The 24819-nt window shown below is 39.3% G+C and overlaps 1 protein-coding gene across 2 annotated transcripts; it reads right to left on the bottom strand.

Moving 5' to 3' along the window:
• Nucleotides 1-379: 379 nt before the first annotated feature.
• On the bottom strand, nt 380-24760 carry mtmr10 (myotubularin related protein 10). 2 transcript variants are annotated; one of them, XM_071531654.1, is made up of 16 exons: nt 24125-24760; nt 22758-22818; nt 17850-17986; nt 17146-17218; nt 14318-14460; nt 11360-11453; nt 11041-11188; nt 10174-10261; nt 9887-9975; nt 8402-8532; nt 8203-8272; nt 7631-7701; nt 6905-7077; nt 6622-6792; nt 5953-6135; nt 380-4341 (listed from the first exon to the last, which is right to left on the bottom strand). In XM_071531654.1, the coding sequence occupies exons 1-16, from the start codon at nt 24179-24181 to the stop codon at nt 3721-3723; spliced, it is 2310 nt and encodes a 769-aa protein (XP_071387755.1). In that variant the 5' UTR covers nt 24182-24760; the 3' UTR covers nt 380-3720. The 2 variants fall into 2 exon arrangements, with proteins under 2 accessions (XP_071387755.1, XP_071387756.1); XM_071531655.1 differs by having other exon boundaries at nt 6622-6753.
• Nucleotides 24761-24819: the final 59 nt, after the last annotated feature.

The following is a 24819-nucleotide window of genomic DNA, read 5'->3' as shown; positions in this document are numbered from 1 at the left end:
CAAGGCGGGCGTTTCACCTTTGGCAGCTTCAACTGCTTTGCAATCAGAAAATTGTAACCACCCCCAAGTAGAGATGGGTGATCTGTTATCAGAGACACCCCTTCTTATGCGCTCTCACTTCCAACCCACTTTTTCCTCATCTTTCAAAATTGTGTACTACTAGGCAGACTGGCTGAAAACATTGTGTTTAAGTCCTCTTTAGTGGCATCTATTGGGTGATGAAACAGGCCTATGAATACACTGAATACACTTGCCATTGTTCCACTGAACGAACACTGAGTCTACAAGGTCATCCTCCCATACACGGTTAAAGGCTCAGGATTGTAGCCTAGAGACACTTTTTAAAGATTTTTTTTATTTTTATTTTTTATTAGATTGTATACATGGAGAGTGACTGGAAATATGGGGGAGAGAAAGGATGATGTGAAACAAAGTTGTGAATCGGATTCTTGTCCATAACATTGCAAGGACACATACCTCAAGCCCACTGAGCCTTCAGGGTTATTTATGCACACAAATGTTGACTAGAAGGCCTCCTCTATAGTGATATCATCATCCCATTAATATTTCCAAACCTCTCTGAAAACTGTCAATCTCAAAAAATGATGTATGATTTTCCCCACCAGTTGTAATCCCAGTCAAAATGAAGATCTGGTGTTCAGCAGGTGAACTGGGGTGTGAACCAACAGCTGTGCCGTTTTCATTTGTCAGATTAAGTTGTTACTCATACCTTTTCATTGTATACAATTGTACTGTATACATCACACTATAAAGCAAGGAATCTCTGTCTGTGTGTGTGTGTGTGTGTGTGTCCTTCGCATATCTCGAGAACCTTCGTCCGATCGACTTCACACTTGGCGGGTGTATTGCTGGGGACCCAAGGAAGTGCAGTGTCGGATTTTGTGCAATTTGGACACGCGACACGTTCAATATTAATAAACTTTGAATAAACAAGCGAACAGCACTCTGTGCAGCAGCGGCACGAACGGGCACTGCACTAGTTGTAACAATTTGCAAGAGAGGCTTCATGGGAATTTCAGATCATTTGTAAGGTCACTGGAGGTGGGCTTACACTGTCCAAAATTATAGGGACAATGTGTGACTTAAGTTAAAAGTCGCAACGAAACTGCATTTTGAGAGCAAAAAAAGCAAAACAGTCATTTTTAATTTTTCAGTGTGACTTTAAGGGTGGATTTGTTTTCGACGGCTGGCTTCCCAGTAAAAGAAAACCCAAGAACGCAACTTCATTTGAAAGGAGAAATGTAATGAATGGTTATTGATATAGATTTGAGCCTTACTTCTGTTAGGACAAACAGCTTCAGTGCTGTAACTCTGAATATAACTAGGATTACAGAATTAAAGAAAAAGTTAACAGATTTCACATACCGTTAACAAAGAAAACCCCAGGAAGGCAGAGAGGATGTACTTTATCGCTGTTAGAAACTATTTGCATAATTGAATAAATACATCTGCTGTTGATCAATATCAAACTGTGCCATAGTGGAAGCACAGTCATCATACAATTACAGCAGAGTGCAACATTGTGAATTAGTGGTAAACACAGCATATAAATATATCTCCATAAAATAAAAACTAAAATCAAGGATAAAAGTTATTCAGTACCGTTATTAAAAAATAAGTAAGTAAATTCAAGCATAAATTTATATTTGCCAAAACTATGTTAGAGAACCACCTTGAGACAGATTAACCAATATTTTCTGAATTATGTTGAGTAAAATGTACAAAAATAACAGGTGGAGGAGCAGGTTCTGCACTCATGTCACACACATCTCTACTTCTGTCACTGTAAAAAAAAAAACACCTGAACTAGTTGTGGCCAACTAATCACCGGGTTTTCTGAATATCGGAAATTACTCAATCCAACATCCAAGGATCAATGGGTCTGTGTATTGATAAGACAGGTATCCAGCCTGTCCAGTGGTCCTATATTTGAACATGACAATAAAGGGCTTTGATAACAAATGTTGAATTACCAAAACCTTCTTCAAGAAGTTGACACAGTGCCAGTTCCCTGTCAATTTAAAAGCGGTACTGGATGATTGATGACCATTTCCTTCTGTCTGTCCCTTTGCTTTCAATTATTCACTCATTTGGCTTCTGTTCATCTGAATAGATTCTCTGCAGTACCTTACCAGAAGGCCTCTATAAAAGTTTAATGAAACCATTTCAAAACAAAAAGAGACAAGGAAATATCTACCACAGATTGAAGTCCTCACAGCTCCATTTTTCCCTCAAAGTATCACCTGCATTACAATACTAAAAATATAGGTCCTTACCTCTACTTCAAAAATAGATTAAATCTAAGAAGAATAGAATCTAAGACCCTGAAATCAGACTACTTGCTAGCTACAGAGCGAAACCCTGGCACAACCCTGAACAGACGGGTAAATTGAGCAAATAGCATTAAGTTTGTGCAAAAAACCAAACACCACCATTACATTCAATCAAGCCAGGTTCAAACCTTTTACATGGGACGACTTTACCACGTAGAATGCTTATCAGTGCCATTTTCGATTTCTCTTTCTGAAGTCAAACAGTGAAACAAGACGACATATTCCATCTTCAAAATAGAAAAATGAAAGTGCATCATTGTTGTTGCAATGAAAACTTGAATTCAAATGTCAATCATCATGAGTCAGATGAAATTTAAAATTCCATTACAATAGGGAAGTCCTGACCAATGAACATTCAAAGAAAGCAGAACACTCTCTATGGATGGTCGGTCAACTGACCGACCATCCATAGAGCCCCTGCTGCCGCGGGGCTAAAAAGAGTCACGCTAGTAATTTTTATAGATCACAAACCTCTTCACAGCAATATATGAAGAGGTGCTTGTGATATGAAGCAATTCTGAAAAGAGTTTTCAATAGTTGCATAACTTCTCGTCTTTTGGTGTGCATAGCACCTGCCATGTTTGCCATTACCATATCTCTCTGTTGCCGCTTTGTCTCATTGGATTCCCAACAGACGACCAATCTCCTGACACTGTGGTGTTTCTGCTCATGGTATAATCAAAAGGGGCTTTCTTCTAGGTCAGTGACGATTTCACTGCATCACTACTGGTCTCTGAGCCATGCTGTCAGACAGAGACACTTCCCTAGAACTTAGTGATCAGCTTCCACCACCAAACTTTTTGTGTGGGTAGTATAACAAGCTCAGCAAAAAATGCAATTAATTTAGCTAAATCTTGAGAAAGACCTTATGTGAAGTAGAAAAGAAAAGAGAAACAGCTATTATGATTTGGTATGATGCAAGATGATCTTGCACAGTAGGAGGCTACTACTTCCCTAAATCCATTTTGAATCACAATCACTCATATCTCCCAACATGGATGGGAGACCAGCAGTGACGCAGTAAGAAAAACTGGCCAATAAGGAGGATGTGCTTCAATAAATCAGAACTCCTCAACTGTAATGGACTATTATGATTCAACCTGACAACTGACACTTGACTTTAGAAATTATTATTAGTTTCCCATGCAACATTAATGGTGCCAATTCTATCTTATGAATAATTCAAATGAGAAGAGCCAAAAATCTCAATTTTCCATTCATCTTAGAGAAAAATTCTTTAAAAATTGGAACATGACATTCAAATTCCAACATACTATTTTAGAAAGAGGTAATAGAAAATAGGACTGTTAAGTGTTACACAGACCTGTAGTGGACTCAGAAAAGTGAGCCCTATAACCACACATCCTCAGAGAGTGTCATTAGCTAGAGTCTCAGTAGAGAGCCAGATCCTCGCTCCATTGAGAAATTTGCTAATTGGAGTGCCATGGACACTGCGGCGGCACAGGTTTCCCACAGGGGAGAAAGGAAAGGAGGAGCTAAGGCACTCTGGAGTTGTGGGAGGTTCATGTGGGGAAGTGGCCTTAAAATACATCCTCGTCTGGTCTGAGGGGGGCCCCCTGGGGCTGGAGAGAGGGGTGCTGACTGGAGTGGGCCCCTTATACTGCCGGAGCTGGCTCTGCAGCATCTCGATTTCATCAACCAGCTGGGAGAGCTTGTGGTAGGCTGTGACAGGGCCTCCTTTGGTGATGCAGGCTTCAGGGACCCAGCGTAAAAAGTAGAGCCTCCAGAGGGCCAGGTGTGAGGGCATGAACAGGGGAATGAGGAGACCCTGCTGGTCTGCAGGTCGAGAGAACCAGTCCCTGAAGAAGCGCTCCGATGGGCTCTCCACCACCTCTCTGAGCTGGGCGAAATCAGGCTTCAGCTGCGCCACCAGGGAGCTGCGGCGGGTCAAGGTATCGTTATCATCCTTCAGTCCATTCCGCAGAGCCGAGGGCATTCCCCGCAGCGTCGAGCTGTAGGTTTTATGCTGGAGGGAAGACGCGGAGAGTTAGGTGATTTGCAATTGACAAACATAACAAACTACCTCTGTGACAGGCTGAGCAGCTTTCTTTCACTGCACTTGTGACTACAACTGATCTTACTTTAGATTCAAATTATTTGATAGCCATATAAATGATGCTGGCTCTTGTCAGGTTCTCTTTACAGCTTTATTTGCATTTCAAAGGTTAGCTACACATCAAATAAGAAAATACACTGCAGCGTCAATCTGTAATTGCAGTGTATCACCTCCTACTGAAACACTTCCACCCCATTACTGGATAAGTTTACCTTAACATTCATTAGACTGAAACTTTTTTTGGATCTCCAATTCAGCAACTGATTCAAGAACTGACTGTTTAACAGCTAACCATCAGTTTCATGTATGAGATGTTGCGGCTGTAAATTGTTTCTTGTCCATTGGTATCATTTGTCAACATTGAAGTAAAACCAACCTGTATTTTGAGTTGGTGGTGTTTGAAACAAATTTTCTACAAGTTGATTGCTTCCAAGAAGCTATGTAAATATTCCTAAAATGTATATGGCCTAAATCTGAATTGGGGCTCTCTTTTTTTGCAATGACTTCCAAAAATGTAACCCATAAACATCTCTGGACTTTTGAAATGTTTGGCTTGATGTTAAACTTGGTAAACTAGTATCTGGGTCGTCAAACCAGTTTCAAATCATCATGCTCCTGAAAGAGAGCTCCAAGTTTGGAAAAACAAACAACTAACATACTTTCTTCTACTGAACTTCCCTTGGAGTTCAACAGGGAAATTAGAAGGGAGAAAAAAACAATATGGTACTTTATTGATCCCCACAGGGAAAATCTCTTCACTTCACGTTAGAGCAGAGGGTCGGCTGGAGAGCAGCACCTCTGGAGCTGGTAGGGGTTCAGAGACTCACTCAAGCATACTTCAGCAGGTGGCTGCTTGCCGACAGGGGGGTTTGAACAGGATCTTCCAGTTGAAGGACAGTCTCTCTGACCACTAAGCCATCCTGACAAGACACCCTTGTCATGCTAATGAAGTCCTTCATGGCAATGCTGAAGCTCTGTAGCAAGAGCATGATGACCCAAAGCTGCTTTTGATAAGCCAGAACCTTGTTTTCTTGTTCTCATTTACCCTAGCTATGTATTCTGTAGTCCCTCAGGGAAATATAGTGCCGAATGTAACCACAGCTGAATCCTCATAGAGGTACAAAGAAATACAAAAGACTGGAGAGAGGAACCTGAGAGTAAGATACAATGTCTAGTGATGGTTGAGTTGCAGACTTTTAGAAGTCTTTGCACATTATGAATTTTGGCTACATATGAAAAACTGCCTATGAAAATCTGTCCCAGGACATGGGGGATCACGAACAAGGAGGATTGTAGCTCTTGAGCCATTCATTCAGCATGGTGGAAAATACCTTGAAATTAAAGCTGATAGTCTACACTCTAATTTCAAAGTGATTGTGACATTTCCAAAGTAATAATAGTAGGGAGCACAAACATTTACATACTTGTGGAGATCAGTGCCTGGCAAATGCTGGCTACAATTAAAAAGCCTTCTTTTTCATAGCGCAATTATGTATAATATTATATTAGACATATATTTACCTTTGTGCGTCTGAATGTTTTTACTGCTCCGTTCTGAACGCAGGTGGCTCCCTTGCCAACATACATGGGGTTGTTAAAGAGGGTTTGGTCTTTGATGGAGAACTGTTGTGACCAGTCCCAAACAGGGGGGAAATGCAGGACCTTCTCCTCTCCTAGACGGATGCTCTTACTCTTGGCAAAGTCCTGTGGAGTTAAGACAAGGTTATTGATACTCAGTGTGCCTGTACACAGTACAAATACAGAAAGTATTCAATGCCCTTGACTTTTTCAGCATTTTGTTTACGCCTTTCTTAATTTAATTTGGAGTGTCACTGCAAAGGGGTTGAATACTTCCTGGCTCAAAACTTTTCAGCTTTTCTTTATTTATTTATTTGTAAAACTCTGTAATTAAAACATCCACTTTGGCATTATGGATTATTGTGTGTAGATCAATGAGAACAAAACTGTATGCATTTTTGCTTGTTTTTGCTCCATTTTATTCTCATCTAGTTGTAATTTAGTTTTCCTTTAACTGTGATTAAATGTGTTTTGGTGTTATGTGTCCTTATCATTTGGTACACAGTACTATAAAAAAAACAGTGCCCTGTTATTATTGGGATTTCCTTGTATAAATATATAAATTGAATTGAACTGATTAAATATGCTATAATATGTACATGAGTCCCTCACCGTTAAGTGCTCAGCATGCTGTCGGGGACAATTGAAGAGGAAGGTACTAAAGACCGGGATCCACATGCTATCACTCAGTACGGTCAGATAGGTCTCTGTGAACTCAAATGCTGCTGGGTACTGATTCATCATCTGCCACACGCAATCCAGGAAAAGCATGAACAGTGGAGACTGAGAGACAAAGGACAAAAACAATCATGAGTGTCTTAGCAATATCCATTAGAGCCATTCCTCAAGCACAGGGTTGTTTTCAATCATGCTGCACTGTCATCAGCAGGCATACCTCCTCTTTGTCATTCTTCTTTAAGTGGTTGCATCTGTCCAAGAAGCGATGGCCAGCCATCACCCACTCCTTCTGCACCAAGCTCTGAAAGCCAATGAGGCTGCGATAGTGAGGGTCCAACATTAGCTGCACCAGCGAGGACACCACACAGTTCAGGTCTCTGTCTTCGTCCTCTTTATAGGTGCAGAATGAGAGATACCAGAATGAGAGACACCAGACGTGCATTCAGCAAGTTATTTGCAAGGAAAGCAGTCAGTTCAGCGGTCAGTTTGATTGCAACAGGAAGCGACACATTTTTTTTTTAATACAAGTTGGGTTCACTATGTGCCACATCCTCCCAGCCTCCCCAGTTTGCTAAGACATTCAGCTACAGTAAAAAAAAAAATAAACAAACAACATTTGGCTATGCTAGCAAAAGTTGGTTTATATTCATGATGATCTCAGGACACACAAGGTCACAATGAATTCCCAACCACTAGGATGAAAACATACATATATTGTTCCATCATCATTTAACTTCCCAAATTCTGGATGTTTCCCTTTTATCCATATTTTGATATGAAATACAAACTAGAAGAAAACAATATGACTTAAGCTCACTTTCCCAATATTTACTGTACTTTTGACTGAGTGATACAATGGTGCGTTTGCATGTTATGTTGCTCACAGACAGTTATGTTGATACACAGACAGACAAATAAGTGAGACAGAAATAGAGAAATCTACCTTGGAGTATGACTGAAGCATTCTTTCCATCCAGTAGATACACTATCTCAGCAGAATGCTTCAGGAAGGACCTTGAGTCACAAACAGGACACAAGTACTTGTCAACCAACCTTGAATAACAACACTCATACTTTGTGAGGTGGTGTGTACTGGTATAACACACCAGAGTCTTGTAAGACATGAACAGAGAATCATAGGTAGAGCATAAGTATTTATTTTACTCCTGGTGTCACTGGTGGGCATATTTGATTTATGTTATACTCGGGGTAGACACAAAACATTGCATCGTATATTTTTTAGGAACAACTGAGGGAAAAAACATTGCACAATTCTACCAATATGTACTATTTTACCAAAAAAAGAATACATAGTATGTGCTAAATACACAGTAAATACATAGCATGGACTATCATCCATCATATCCCACCTCATCAAAAAGAGCAAATACAAGTGTTAATGTAACTATGGTATATTCCAGATGGCAGAATAATAGAGTCACTTAAACTTCATGCAGGCCAGCAGCACCGGCAGCTCAGATGGAGCCAACAAACTGTGCCAGAACATTTACATACCTGACATACTCCAGCCATTGTGAGTTCTCAATGGATGACAGCCACTTCTCCTCAGACTCCTCAAAAGGATCTGCACACAAAGTCAAAAGAGTCAAAAACTGAAAAAAGACTTGTCGAGAAATCCTTTCAGTTTAAAAATAACATTTATCCATTAGCTTAGTAAGTCAGTGTCATTGATAACAAGTAAAATGAGGCTCACCTATGACACAGATCTGCCTGATTTTTACAAAGGCACTCTGGATTTCCTGGATGTTAGGCAGGTTCTTGTCCAGATCTGACCTGAGGACTTCACTGCGCTGTGGGTGGCTCTTAGTGATGGCAGTGCAGATTCTACCACAACACAAAGCGATAATATTCATGATGGGATTAGAGATATACTCAAACAGTTAGGCCAACATCTCATCAGTACGTCATATGTGTATTGAGAACATCACCATCAACCGTTTTAAGTATTAAAAAATAGGGCTTTAACAAGAATTACCCACTCCCAGTAATATGAGGTGCAAGAATGGGTTGGGCATTTTACTGGGGTCTGACATGTGTTTCTACATATAATCAGTGGTTTACTGTGATAACCACCATTTCTTCATGCTCCTTTAAAAAGCAGCGTTACAGGCTTGCCAATTTAGAGTTTTAGAGTATTTCCTGTCCAAGTAAAACTGGACAACTAAATTTCACTTGAAAGTGCACCCTATGTTTCACATATACTCATGGGATCAATTTTGCATTGAAACATTGCTTAACATCATGTCCACTAGTGCTGCAACAATTAATCGATTAATCGATTAGTTGTCAACTATTAAATTAATCGCCAACTATTTTGATAATCGATTAATCGGTTTGAGTAATTTTTTAAGAATAATAAGTCAAAATTCTCTGATTCCAGCTTCTTAAATGTGAATATTTTCTGGTTTCTTTACTCCTCTATGACAGTAAACTGAATATCTTTGGGTTGTGGACAAAACAAGACATTTGAGGACGTCATCTTGGGCTTTGGGAAACACTGATCGACATTTTTCACAATTTTCTGACATTTTATAGACCCAACAACTAATCGATTAATCAAGAAAATAATCGACAGATTAATCGACAATGGAAATAATCGTTAGTTGCAACCCTAATGTCCACAGTCTAAATAAGAAGTCTAATGCAAAATGTTGAATAAATATTTGCCAGTGACTCAATTTAAGCCAATATTAAACCAAAGGTTGTATATACTTTTGCATGCTGGATTTTTATTTTATTTTCATTTTACACCAACAAATACATTTCCCAAATAATTGCACTCTATTTTATTGTAATTATTTTGTAGCATAACAATATATACTCCAAGTTAAAGTGTTCACAAACTTTGGCGCATGGCTGCATGATGTCTAGCACAGACTCCCACACTATATGCAAGGTCCAGTATGTCCTTGTATCATATTTGTCTGTTAATATTATGGAACTGTGGGAAGATCAATTTGTTCACCAAATCCTCAAGCAGTTACTGAACCTGGTAAAATAAAAGGTATTTTTATTGTCTATCCACTGATGACAGTCTCCTTTCTTCCTTACTTCCCCCCACTGCTGCAGCTGAACATCTGCTACCACTATGGAATCTCAGTGTTGAACGAGTAAGAATAGAAACACAGACATCTAATAAATATTTTGAACATGTATAAAGTAGGGGGGCTTACACTACCTCTGGTCAACTCTCCTCTGCTGTAATGGATCACTGATGCTGGCCATGCGGACAAGGGCGCTCCCATTGGGGTGATTCCAGCACCACAACTAGAAGGAAGCATGTGCATAAATCAGACAAGAATCGGTGGATGCATTTCAGCTCTCTAAAGCAAATAAATAAACAGACTCTACTATAATCACTTAAGTTTAAACATTAATAACTGAAAGGGATAAACAAAACAGTGAAAAGGGGTTTTCCTGAACAAAGCATGACAAATAGCACAATAACAGAGCTCATGTACTCACAGGGATGCGCTTATCAGTGAAGAAATATGAGTACTGCTTTAGATCCTGATCTGCCAGGGAAACCGGGACCACAAAGTACTCTGGAAGGCTGAAGAGGTGGGGGGTATATTAGAACTGTAAAAATATTTCACTCGACATATCCTTTTACTCACACCTCATACATTTCTTACAGTCCCAACACACATTCTTTGTCTTATCCTAGCTTTAATGTTCCAACAGGTTTTCATTCCATACCTTGGCTGCAGTTGTAATACTGTGCAACAATTACACAGGTGACACTTTCCTCGTACATAATCATAAACACTCAAACAGGCACATCTTTTTTATAGGATTGTATGTTGCTCCATGTTGGTGAATGTGACAGTGTTGTGCTAATATTGATGAAGACTTAGTTAAAGTTCAATAGCTCGTTCACATGGCATTAGTTTGCAGCATCTGTCCCAAATAGCCAAGTTGTACTGGTGAATATCTCTGGCAGTGAGTTTATTTGTTTGGGTCAGGGAAAACTGCAGACTATACCCCCGGTGCTCCTGCAGCCCCATGTGATGTGTACTGTTTAGTGCAAGCTACTATTATGCAACTTTAAGCCTTTTCTCAAATTCCAAATAAAACAATGTGGAATCCAAACTTTGGCCCTTGCTGCACTTGGATATATGGGACAAATTGTCCCATATAGACTTGCATGTTAAACCAAGAAATTTACCAGCTTCTTCTTAAAAAGCAATCATGAAGTGAGCAAAAGATCTTATGATATAAATAAGCTCTCCTGCCAAATATACCTAATAAGGATAAAGAGTGAAATTTTTATGCACAACAACAGCAGCAACTGATTTTCTCACAAACGTATGATCAATAAAGAGTTGATACCTTGGTGAGATGGCATAACCCTCATTTATGGAGCACACCCTCCACTCTGCTGCACCCGTTCTCTTGATCTCTCGATCCCACTCAGATGAGCGGTCGAAAAAGGGGGTCTGCAATCCTCCTCCAGGGACTGTACCATTGATTCGATCCCCTGGGGATGCAGATATACATACACACTTTCAAATATTTCATGGGCATGTTTCATGCCAAAACATGAAGCATGGACTGTGAAAGTGGAATTGACAATTCTGACGTTTCGTTTACTATAAGCATCAACGCCTTTTAGAACCAAGAAAGGATGCACGGCATGCTAAGTGCGTACCTGAGGATCCATTGTATTGCCTCCCCAGATACTCAAAGCCAAACAGCAGTTGAGGATCAGCGGGATGGCAGTAGTGGGCAATCGCAAGGCAAACCTGGAATAAAAAAGGTGAAAAGTATTTTCAGACAGGAGGAAACTGTACATACCAATGAGAAATAGGATACACAATACAGTGGAAGTATGATTGTGGAAAATCCCCTCCCACTTTAACCTTCCTCTACCTGCCTCACTGCTTCCTGGATGGGCGGAGCCTCAGAATCAATATAGGCAGCCAGCTCACCTGTGGCAAACGTTTGAGAACAAAGAAGAAGCTGGCTGGCCTCATGTGGATGCCTCATCCCTCCAATAGTTTGATCTGTTTATGTGATATGCAAGTTTCCTTTGGTTTGCATATGCATTTATCGCAGCTTTAGTAGTTTATGATTTATCTGCTGTACTGACTAAGTTCCAGTAGTGGTAAAGTTATTTTTTCATTCCTAGGTTTACATAGTAATTGTGTTTGAAGTTAAATTACCTTTGTTGGATTGTTAATTATTGAAATTAGGAATTATGATGTCTAGATTAATATCCTTTATCCCTTTTTCTTCTGTTATCAGATAAATCAGTTTAAGCTATCCCATAATAAAAGATTGGACTGGAACTCCTGCCTTTGCTCATCTGTCATAACAGACAAGCCACTGAGTTGGTGATATTCCTGGAACCAGACTATCCTTAGGAGATCAGTATTCCTTCAAGCTAAATATTCTTCAATGATTGTCTGCTGGAAACCTTGAAACATCAAAAAGGCTCACAACTATTATATGATTGTTGCCCAGTAAACACTGAGTTCAGGTTCACTCTCAGCAAGGCCTGAAATGCACTATGAGGCAATTTCCCTAATCATACAAACAAAAGAACAAGTGAAACCTAGAAAAGCAAATGTTCACAGACAGTCTATAGCTCTTGGGTTTCAGGACTGAATCTTTCTGTGGCAGGACTACAGAGTCACACAATACAGTCCATTCAGTGGCAAAGCTGTGAATAACACAAGGGGACACAAAAAGTGTTCATAACAGTGTGTGTGTATGTAAGACACTGCTGCTCCCAACTCTGTAATTTCCTATGGCAAAATAAGCTATTATAGGCTGGCCCCATTCCATATGTCACAAAGAAAAACAAGAACTGAGCCCTGTTTTAGGTTCAAACACCATGTAATTACATACATGGTGTCCCCATATAGACACACCAGGAGCGAGGCAGGGCAGCCAAATCCCCTGTTTAACTATTTCTATACATAATCGAAACTCCATACGTTGCTGTAAGCAGAGCGCAGAACTTAAGGTGTTGACCACTGCACTGTAGTTATAAATTACTCAAAGGAGACTGGTTACCAGCCCATGAGATGAGATCAAGGCAGTGCCACACTGTAATGTTGATGTTAGCCAAATATATATAGCAAAATACTACCGGTATGTGTTAAGGAGCTCCAAGACCTCTAAAACCTACACACAAATTGCTCCCAGATGAAATGGGAGGGGATCAGAGGTGCAACTGTATACACACTTTAGGGGCAAACCATAAAGGAGATACACAGCTGCTTAACTGTCATAGGTCATGTAGTGGGACTGCAGGGGTAAGAGCTCCTCGAGAACTTTCCGCACACAATAATTCACAGATATAAATTTACTTCCAGCACTTCCAAACCTCCAGCTTCTACAATGTTTGTAACAGAACCTGGAGTGCAATAGCATCTGTGCTTCCAGTGTGGAGCGGCCAGAGTGTGAGAGGGCTGAATGTTTTTTTTTTTGTTCCTGCTAGCTGTGTTTTGTATCCAGCAGTCACGTGTTCCCAGGAGTTGGCAGGTTCTGTCCAAGGTGACAACTTGCTGGTTTGCCTTTTTTGTCTTTCTGCCAGCCTACAGACCATAACACTTTCCACAATTAGCTCAACAGGCCTGCAGGGCTTGGTGAGTCTACTCAAAGCCTAATGCTAGTTACCACAACAGCTTGACCTATTACAAAGCTGACTGATGTAACCAAGGAAGCCATTCATTCCTTACTAAAAAAGGGAAAACACAAATAGTGGTGAAAACAAATCATCAATACATCCTAATCTATGATGACTAACGGCCATTTTTCACAGGCCTACTGGAACTTTGAGCTGAGCTTTACTTTGAAAAATGAAACATCTGTGTCTCTAATCTGTCTGAGTCAGACTCCCATTGTCTCCCACTGTTTTATAGAGTTGTGAAAATGTTTCCTTGTATTTCTCATTTCATTTTTTTTAAACAAAAAATACTTGCCAATATTATGCAGATGCAAAACAGGCAACTATTATATAATATTGGTGTGGTTTAATAACCGTTGGGCCCCAGTTCCTCTATTATTTATTAATAGCAAAGAGGAAGAATACCCCTTGTATCTCCACAAGCATGGGATGAAAGATGACTGGCAGTTGTTGTAAAAAGCAACTTCTCATTTCATTCTCATTTTCTTCCCCCTTGAGCTAAACTCCCATTGGCTGTTACCAGGATCACTATCAGATCTCAATCTCGGTAAGTCTTTTGATCACGTCATACTATGCAAGCCAAGCCAGGCCGGACAAAATCAATCACTTTTGAAAAAATCTTGTTGGCCTCCAACTGGTCCTAAGTCAACGGGAGGGCCAAAGTCTCCAGTCTTGAGCCGGTTCACACTACAGTAGGGTTGTTTGATATTCAAAAATGACACATTATCACATTGCCTAATGAAACATCTCCGATGGCCAATGACAGCTGATGTCATCAGCTGTTTTCTTCCCAAATATTTGTTGTTGATTTAGATAAGCAGTGTTATTTTATTTGATTAATTGTTTTTACTATTTTTACTCTTTCATCCCATGACCCACCTGGGCCCAACGCTTAAGATTTCTGTTTATACTCTTTATGAAATTAAACAAATTATAGTGATTTTGGTCTGGGTAAACTTCAGGACCGCTCACCTTTTTGGCGCTCTCAGGCCCAGCTTCATCAAAACAGAACCTTACGATGCGAAAGTCTTTGCAGTACAGGATGAGCTCAGTGGGGTTGAACTTCAGCTTCTGGTTTGACCCCAGCACTTTCTTCTTCCCCTTAGTATCATTCACTGAGAGGAACAAACACAGAACATGAGTGGAAAGCTCCAAATAATGAACAAGTATGACACGTAATGTCAGCTATGGACACAAACACATTTTGTACAAGAACAAAAAATTATTAATAAAAATATGGTAATGTTGGGAAATCAAATATATGCTCTTAAATTCAAACTACTAAGAATGCATTAGAAGAGTATTTGTCTGAGAGTTATGCTAAAATTACTCATAGCATTTTACTTGAAGCGAATTGTGTGGCACCTCAACTTCAACAGGAGAACGAAAAAAGCAGAAGTTACATTGCAACATACAGTGTTATTAGTGTGAACAGTTTCTGGTATTTAAATTACATAAAAACAATATTTTTTTGTGTTTAACTGTATTGCGCTGCCTAAAGATTTAGAATAAAATTAACTAATTTGAACATTTTTGTGGCATCACTGCACGTGCTTTCCCCATTTAAAGTTTGCATCTTATTCAACTGTTGGTCTGGGAATGCACCACCACCTTTGACAGTTTTTTCTTGACTGTGTGAATTCAGTGATTTTAAAGTGTTAAACAACAAATTGCACCCAATTTTAACAAAAATGTCTTAAAAGTTGCATGTTAACTAAGTCACTGGAGAGCCACATGTCTCTTACCAACTCTTTTGAGCAATTTATCTTGCAATCATTCATCTTGAATACACAAAGTAGGCTAATTGATCATTTGCTCACATGTAAACATCACTAAAAAAAAGTATATCACTAAAAACTTCTCTATGATGCTTATTAAAAAAAAAAAAAAATTCTTCAAACATGGCTAAACTTGCCATTTCTACCAGACAAAATGTGCAATGAAATAAGACAACGTTGCAATCAGGGGAGAAGAGCAGCACATCAGAGTCTAACCTCATCCCTTAGTCTCACTGTTGACGCTCCTACACATGTGCACACTGGACAAATCCCATAATGATTATGTTGTCTCTAATAGCCAAGTTCAGAGAGGTCAAACATCCATTAATAAAGGGTTTTTCCAAACCAGCGCTATTACAAAGGGCATTTGAATGGAACACAGACTGGGAAAAACAAAGCCTCATGCTCCATCAGTTTAACACAACAAACCCTCGGTCTGAGCGGTCGCCCTTGCCATGTCAGCAAAGGACAGCAATGAGATATATAAACAAGGCTAATCCCAGCCAGGCCGCCCTGCCACCACCCACCGCCTGAGCTGTGACATCAGTTGTGGACACATTAACAGATCACTGACCAGGGAGGAGCAACCGACCAGACCAGACAGTCACTCATACTGTCCAAAGTTAATGAGGTGTAGTCTGGGCCTGTCTACTTTTGATTATCATTGCAGATCAATCAGGTAAAAAGACTTGGCTGAGATACTAGAAATGATTACTGATTATGTTCTTTAGATTTGTCAAGTCAGCCAGCTGGAAAACAAAAACAAGCTAGTGCATAGACTGCATAACAACTTAGAATTCAATAACTCTAAATAGGACAATAGGATAATTCAATGTTATCGTTTAGCGTCTTACAGTGGAATCATGACGTGATGATTTGGTGATTTTGGGATATCGTGACAGACAATTGTGAAGTCTAAATTGATAACAAAATTATGGTATGGTAGGAATATTATTTGAAAATTTCAGTTTTGTTTGACATCACGCTTAACATTACCATTCGGTTCAGTGAGCTGGACATCAATTTGATTATTTAGCATGTGATTTTGCATACGTGAGCCATATCAAGATATACATGGATATCGAAAAGAAATCTTTATTATTACAGCCATGTATAGCCATATCAAACCCTAACCCTGCCCTAACTCTAACATATGTACTTACAAGCTGGGAAGCAATTCAAGCACTTCAACTGGGTTCTTACCTCTGACACAGTTGTGGGAAATGTGAATGGTAGGTCAATTATTTTACACTGGCTAGAATGCAACTGATTTACATATCTACAACTTCTTGGACGGGGTGCAACGGTACTTGTCAATAAACAGACTCGCTAGTGATTTGAAAAGCTATAATAGCTAAATCCACTGCAGGTTGTCTTATTACTTTTGTAACTGCAAATACACATGAAGCGAAACCCCACAATTAAAAAAAGTAATTCAGTTTCACTGTGTTGGGAAATCCCAACACACAGAGCTGTACATAATTTCCTCATGCCATGTTGTGCCGCTTCCCCTTATCAATAATTCCTCTATTCCGTTTCCTCCTTGTGACTCGTCTCCCAAATCTTTTTGGTTTTCTCTCACTTTTTTCTCTTTCCTTCTCACTCATCTACTCAGTTGAGCAGCTTGTCAAAGCTAGCGCTGCACGATTCAAACCTTTCAACAAACCTCTTCTTACAACAATACATATGTTTCAAATTCTCACAGTTGTGTTATGTCATTGCTCTGTGTTCAACTCTGCTGCAATGTATTTTGGTCATTGTAGTTCAATGTCACATTACAATACAGCCAACTAGTGTGAGGAGATGGCAATTGCATTATAAAAGTACTTATTAACGCACGCTCTCCTTGAGTTTTACGAACTATTCCACACAAACTTATTAGGAACCTGTAAGATTAGTTCTGGAAAAAAGGTGAGAAAGACATGCAGTATACTTGAACGTTACTTTCCATATTGGGCCAGCTGTATGCATTTTCAGTATGTTTTTCCACTAAGAAGGTAAAAATGTTGGCACCAGATCTACCTGTCACTACTTGCTCCAAACAGGTCAGGGGGATGTCATGCTCTCCAAGCAGGAGGTGGGAAATCTGGAACCTCTGTGGAGATGGAAAACAAAAAAAATCAAAATGTTTGACTTACTGTAGGTCATTCTATTACACCAATGACCCACTAAAACATGAAATGGTGGTCTAAAATATTGGTAGTGCACTGCGCTGACTCCATCGGACTGAGGAACTATGATTATCAAGTTGCATTTAATATCATATTTTCTCACGTCTTCGTTTAAAAAAAAAAAAAAAAAAAATGTTTTTAAAAAAAGCAAAATCACTGACATGTGATGCAGTAAAGTAGTGGCGTTTTCCTTCCTCCTTGCCAGATGCACCACAGATATACACATGGCTGTTAAAATATATGCTTTACATCCAAGCTCTTCAGCAGTACTCTAGTGGGAATTGATTACACAAGTCAAAAAAACAAGTCTAAAATATGAGTCACAAGTGGCCATTCTAGGTGTTAAGCCAGATGAAGATTTATCTGTATGAGGAAGTTCAAAAATTTGGTTTTGACACTGTGATGAGGACGTTCAACCAATGACACTGTGACAGTTATGACAGATATGCATTCACCTTTGGATTGACATCACTGTGAATGGCTAAAGACACAAAACACCACTGTCTGACACCCGTACAATAGCTATTAAAACTTTGCTATAGCTTGCACACATACCTGTTTAGGTAGAGTATCATGAGAGATGAAGGAGACCTTAAAGTTGGTGCATATCAGCTTCCCCCAAAGGTCATCTTGGCTGCTGTCAGCGCCAATGCATTTCCTCACAAAGTTCACCTCATTAACTACAATCTCCCCTGGTGAAAAGAAACAGGAAAGATTAACAAAAAAATATATGAGTCTAAAAACAATCCATCAGTACAGTTTCAAGAGAAGCATATAGAAAGTCAAAGATCAGAAAAATAAGGTAAAGGAAATGAAGTCCAGCTGGCCACAGATTTGATTTTCTGAATGTACTGGACTTCCTCCATTTAGTTTGAAGGCATCCTGTCACCATGATAGAAAGTGATTTGTACATTCCTCTTTTCAACTCCACGGACTTGTTTAAGATATGCACCAAAGCTTCAGTAGGTAACCACGGTCACATGTTTGCAACTTTTTAAACTGATATCAGAGATGAAAGGCCCAAACACAGGTTTGAAACTCTGGTGCCACTGCAGGACACTAGATAGAGTGTTTTAACTTTCTGGTATGAACCTTGATTGAGTTTTATTGATGTTCCCATTTCCTTTCAGAGGACAGGGAAGCAGGTGACAGTAATGTGTCAGAAGCTTTCTGAATAATGTTGGTAAACATTACTATGGTTCAGCATAATACAAAAAATGTATCATCCTTATCAAATTTGAACCAAATTTCCTAATGCAAAACAAATGATTTAAAGCTTATGATTGATTACTTCAGTGACCAATTTTATACCCTGCCATGAATTGTATAATAGTATCTTTTTCTCCTTGCACAAGTTGTAAAAGATAATCATCTTCATCTGTTAATACAAGGCATGCAACTAAACAGCAGGCGAAAGTGACTAAATCGAATTTGAATGTTATACTGTAATGGTAGTATGGTTGTGAGAAGTGCTGTTGGAGAGCCACAAGCTGACCAATTAAGAACAGCTGCTGCTGCTTTGCTAAAGGTTACTGTTGGGCAGGAAGAAGCCAAAAGAAATGGATCCTCACATGTCGAAAGTTTCTGTGATGTTAACTGGTTAGTTTAGCTCAGCCACATTTAAGTCATACTATAGTGTTCAATATACTTCAGCTTTTAGCCGACATAGCTTTTCATACACTGTAGTTTTTATGAGTAACATGACCCTTGGTCCATGGATCACAAAACGATTAATGCATGGACAAGAATGTTGCTGTAAAATATATTGCCCCAGAGCCTTTTTAAAGATGGGAACTGGGGCAGCCAGGGTGGAGTTCTACAGAAAGTCACATCAAAGCACTGCTTCAGAGCAGAGAAGTGGAGAGCATTAAGTGTAGAAGTTAGGAGACAAGGAGGCTGATCATGAAACATGCTTTCTTGTCCTGTTCAGAAATCAGGATGGGAAAGGAGCACACCCCCCAATTATGGTAAATGCTGGCTGAAGATGGCTGGCAAGTTTTAGCAGGCGTTTTAGTAGGCAGTCAATCAAAATTTGAACATCTTAAAATTTTGGTTCCTGCCCAAACGATCCTAGTAGAACTTAATTTCCCATCATACACTTGACACATCCATCTCCTCCCTTTGACGTCTGATCTATAAAACAAGTAATCTTTTTTTTGCATTATAATGGTCACGATCAGGTATAAAACACACCATCTCAATAGTAATTCTACCCTCGCCTATCTACTTAACGTTAGCAACCTGGATGATAGATTACGTTCTGGTTCATGCCAGTACATATCAACAGAGAACTTATGTTAATAAACTGTAGTTTATTTGATTATGATGCAGAGCATACAAAATTTAGGGACAGAGCAGTGTATTGTGTCATTTGATTATATGAAGATGCACTTATTGGCATCAATGGGTAGCTGCTCTAGCATAGCTAACGGCTCTATACCAGATGTGGATTCTAGCAAGACTTCTACTTTATTTCCCCACTCACATGGAGGCAAATCAACAGCAAACATATGCAAAACATGCAGACCTGAGCCTAAAAAAACACTCCATTACTTCCCTAAATTAGGCTGCAAACAAAGGTATATTTTGAGAGCGAGTCCAGACAAACCTTAAACAAGTGTGATCAGTCCTGTCACCTGACAGACTACAACTAAACCAAATTTTCCTTACTTTCAAAGAGGACACCTGTGTTTATTTACTCCAAATAGCACACATCCTCACACTATGGAAAGGGTGTGTGCAGCCACTCCCAGGAGGCTCCCAAGTCACACAACTGTTCAGACTTTGCTTTAGACCAAAAGCAGACCTAAACAAGTAAACCAAAGGAAAGCTGTTTCGTTCCAATTAGTGTACACCGGAACACCGAAAACTGGTAATAAGTAATAATTCCATATTTCCATCCTTTGTCTGATTAATGGGGCTTCAAAGCAGTTCTCCTGCTTAAAATGATGACAGCATGAGGACAGAGAGGAACTGTGCTGGAGAGAGAGCTTAGCCCTAAGCTTTTCCTCATGCAAATATCGCTGCCAGGGCCATGTTTCCAAATCCTCATGAGAGGGTCCACTCGCACTGTGAGAAAACAACAGAGAAAACAACAGCAGAAAGACCGCACATGCCGTCCTAACCAAGCCACAGTTCAAATGTGAGCAACAGAGCTGACTGTGCTGGGCTCGACAAGTAGATATTTTGTTCGGACAAGTTAATGTTTTCTCCAGTTGTCCGACTGGACAAGTGAAATAAATAGGTTTGAATATTATAACCACTGTATTTATTGGAATATGCCATCTTTATGAATGAGAGTGAATGTCACTGTGAATGTCATTATGTACGGTTCAAATTTTTAAATTAAATCATATTCAACCAGTTTCTCAAATGAGGTTATCTCATGTAAACAGTCATGCAGAACAAAACCCAGATTGACTTTACAGAATGATGATGGGGTTATCTCTCTTGGCCCTAAAAAAATACAAATTCTAATTGTTCTAGAATTTTGATACTTTGCATTCCAAGTACTACTGGGGTGCAGGGCTTGTTGAGCTATAAAGATAGATTTCACTTCATAACAGTTATGCCATAACAGGGATGTCAAAACTTTGATGGTCAATATCTCAGAACTGCACTCTACCCAGATAGAACCACATACATCCAAGATCACAAACTGTATCAGTGTTATGTAGAGCATCACCCACACTCTACACTCTACCTAAACTGACAATTACATATATATTATGGATAATTATAACCTGAATGAAGAGGGGGAAAAAATAATTTTAGTGTAGGGTGCTCGAGATGATCAGAAATTATGAAAGACTGAGTCAGGAAAGAGACTGAAGAGCACTTGCACAGGGAGACAGGCTACACACACTCAGCAAGGAAGAGAGCAATAAGGATCTTCAGAAATTAAAAGTGGAAGTAGGGACAGATGGAGAGAAGAGGGCACAGACACTCTCAAGGGCTGGGGCAAAATTCTATAAAAAGGAACTTCCCCAAAAATGCTAGGGTGTCGTAGAGACATTCTCCCCTAAGAATTGTTTTAAGCTACTTTTCAAACACTAGTTTCTGTTGACTTTTGAGAATGTTACGACCTACATCCATTACATCTTGCAACATCTTGAAAGTCATATTCCTAATCCAAAACAAAAGTGTAGCGAGAATATTATATAGTCTTTATGAGTATATTTCCCCATTCTTGACGCTCTTGAACCCTGTGCATCAAAATGGAATTGTACATAAAAGGCAAGAAATTATTACTGAGCAGGCTCAATTTAGGGCAAATAGGGAAAGGTAAGGAAATAAGAGCAGATGTGGGCCAAAAAATTATGGCCCACCACAATTAGTCATCACCAGCCTAAGAACTGGGGCAACTTGCAATAAGTTAGTTTGAGACTGACTGACCAAAGCTTTCTTCTGAAATGCTCTAGTTAGACCAGTCTGATGTAAAATTGTCAGTTGCATAAAAATTAGGATGAATTATTTGAGTCAGAAGAATAAGCCACCATCCTTTCCCATGATAAACCTATAGACTTTGAGATACATTTTTAGTGAAGAGTGTAGACCTTGGTAACGGCTTGAGTCAAACAGGAAATGTAACATCAAGTGTTGCAAGCAGAACACAGGGAAGTAGCGTGCTTCACTTAGTTTATGAGCTTCATGCTGTAGTCTTTCAGCCTGTGATGATTGTGGTTGATAAGAGATTCTACAGAGCCCTCCCACATATCAAAAAACTTTTATGTGATTTGGACCAATTTCTTTGAAGAACTTCACTTGCTGTGTTTTTCGTACCGTCTTACCCAACTGTGTTGCAAACAGCCAACACCAATTTTCAATTGGACATTTTCAGATTTGTTTAATTTAATAAATCTAAAAAATATGAGTAAAAAGAAACAAGAAATGCTTTGTGTTGTTATCATGAAGTAAATAACAGATTACAGGCCTTTTAACCAAAGTACACTTCTGCTTATTCAATAGCCTGTCATAAATTCAACACCATCCCACCCACCATGATCTGAAAATTACCATGGAAACCAATTAGCTTGTTAAAGTGTACTGAGGCAGACAGCATTCATGTCTGGTGACATGTTTTTATTTAAAATGGAGAGAATTGAGCATGACACATCCAAATGCGTCATGCTCAATTCCAATGAACTAGGCTGGTTCTCCACAACTCAGTGATATGTGTTCGCTGTGTCAGCATTTTTGTAATTCATTTTTGTAAGAAATATTTAGATACACAAACATTATGTTGCTTGGGGCCTGGGTGGATACAATTACTATTTGTGATTGATTTAGTTTGCAACATCTAATTTTCTCATGCAAACTAGCCAGGCACTTAAAGATCTAACTAGCTAGTTAAAATTTGCTAATCGCCTTCTCTAAATCAAAATTTTGTATCAGACCAAACCACATGAGCTGAGTGTACTGCCCTATCCCTATTCTTTGGAGTAATGCAGGAAATAAACTCACCTGGAAGTAACTTGGCCTCCAACTTTTTAATAGGTGGCTGGATATTTTTCTTCACATCAGTCTAGAGAGAGAAAACACAAGCAACAATGGGGTTTAGTTAAATACTAGCTCATCAGAAAGTTAATCAACAACGTTATGATAAGTCAGAGGGTGGAAGCACCAGAATTTTGTAAATCCTTGCTAGGATTAGGAACCAAGAAGGAATTACAAATTGATTCCAGACTGATTCTTCTTATCAATTCCCAAGATTCAAGAGTGGTTGTGATACAGCTGCGTTGAACACCATAAAGCTGTCTTGGTTTGTTGCATAAACAGTTACATCACGCAGCAAGTGATGATAACTTAGCCTACTGCAATACTGCTCTGTTTACAAAGCTAGATAGAACCAAATACAGGAACAATGTTGACCACAGACCAACTTGACAAGCACTTCAAAGTTTGGCTTCGCTTTTCAAGGGCAGAAAATAACACATAATAACTTAACGCAATTACTGTATAAAAGTGATTTTGTTTATGGGAGTCAACACTTTAAAGTCTTTGATTCTGCATGGTGTGATGTGGCAGAATGTTATGTTTTGACACATAGTCAACCAGTCCCAATAGTATTACACAAACGCTACTCATTCTCTGGTAAATGTTATCAGTGAACATTTACATGCCTTTGCTATTGCTTGCAGGTAAATAAATGATAAGTAAACATGAATATATTCCATCTGTGCATGTTTTTCTTAGATAGGCAAGAAGCTGGATCTTCCCAGGGTCCCACCCCACATCCCCTCTGAAAGTATGCACTCCGTTCATTTTAGCTGGAATGGAGGAATGTCACTGAGCAGTGACAGGGTTTGGCACATAACGTGTCCACAGCTCAGTCCCCTTTTGTTCAGTTAGGCAAAGTGTATTATTCATATCCCATACTGATGTGTGATCAGTGCAATATTTGTTGTGGATTTAATCCTATCTTGGTAGGCTTTACCGAATTACAAAACATTATAAATGGTGTAGGCCTAATAATTCGTATAATTTTATTCAATGTATTTGGGCCCTACCCACTTCTGTTAAGTGATTACTGAGACGATAGTAGGCCTAAATATAATCTAACATATGCTGATTTTAAATATATTACAGTACATTTTTAGAAACATTATAGATTGTAGCTATAACATTTATGTCGAAAATAACCAAAATGGTTAAAACACAAAACAATCCCCAACCCTAATCTTTACAATTTCAGATTTTCTTCTCGCAGCACCGCAATCGCTAGCTAGTAAGTTACTGAATAAATTAATTGAAGAAGAATTTAGGAAACGCTGCACCGTGACCATCCAATGTGCAAAGTATACTTATATTAGTTATTAGCAGATACATACCTGTACAGGTGGAAGATAAGACTTGAAGGTTGGTTTCAAGGGTTTCACAGAAAACATCGTAAATGTTCGTCCTATGAGAGATATTTCTTAACAGACGCCTGGCAAGCGCTGGTTGCTGCCAGTGGAAAAAAACGACGTAAAAGAAGACTCCAACAAAGTTTATGTTACCACTTAGCTGGGTAAAACAAAGACGTCCGTGTGTAAAATATTCATCAGGGCAGGCTGGATGAGCGATGGGACTCCTGCATCTCGATCAGCACACAAGTAGCAGGTTACGCTAGCTGGCAGAAAAAGTTGTCATAAGTTAACGTTAAGACGTCGGTGGTGGCTAATGTGGTGGCTAGCTAGCTAACATAAAGTCATTAGTTTAACTTTATAAACGCCACCGTCACGCGGAGATAAACCGATACCCAAATAGCTTGCTAGTTTATCGATACGCCTCTTCTCGTAGGCCTACATTTCCACCTGTTACTGCAACAGCTGACGACAGTGACTTCCTCAGACTCCGATTAATTCAGCCAAATACACAGTACCTGATGCTGCTAAGGACTTAACGGCCATGTTTATATCGTTGGGAGGGAAGATGTAAGGTCTATAGATTGTATAAGGTCAAGAAAACGACGACATTAGCATTCATGTTTCCTCAACCAACGTGCGACACAGCACTCGGACCCAAATATCTTTGCATTAGCAAT

The sequence above is a fragment of the Centroberyx affinis genome, unplaced genomic scaffold, assembly GCF_046629955.1.
Source record: "Centroberyx affinis isolate AG114_WGS23_722 - 3 ecotype Tasmania unplaced genomic scaffold, CSIRO-AGI_Caff_v1 ptg002105l_1, whole genome shotgun sequence".
Taxonomy (NCBI): domain Eukaryota; kingdom Metazoa; phylum Chordata; class Actinopteri; order Beryciformes; family Berycidae; genus Centroberyx; species Centroberyx affinis.
This window is presented reverse-complemented; position numbering and strand designations above follow the sequence as displayed.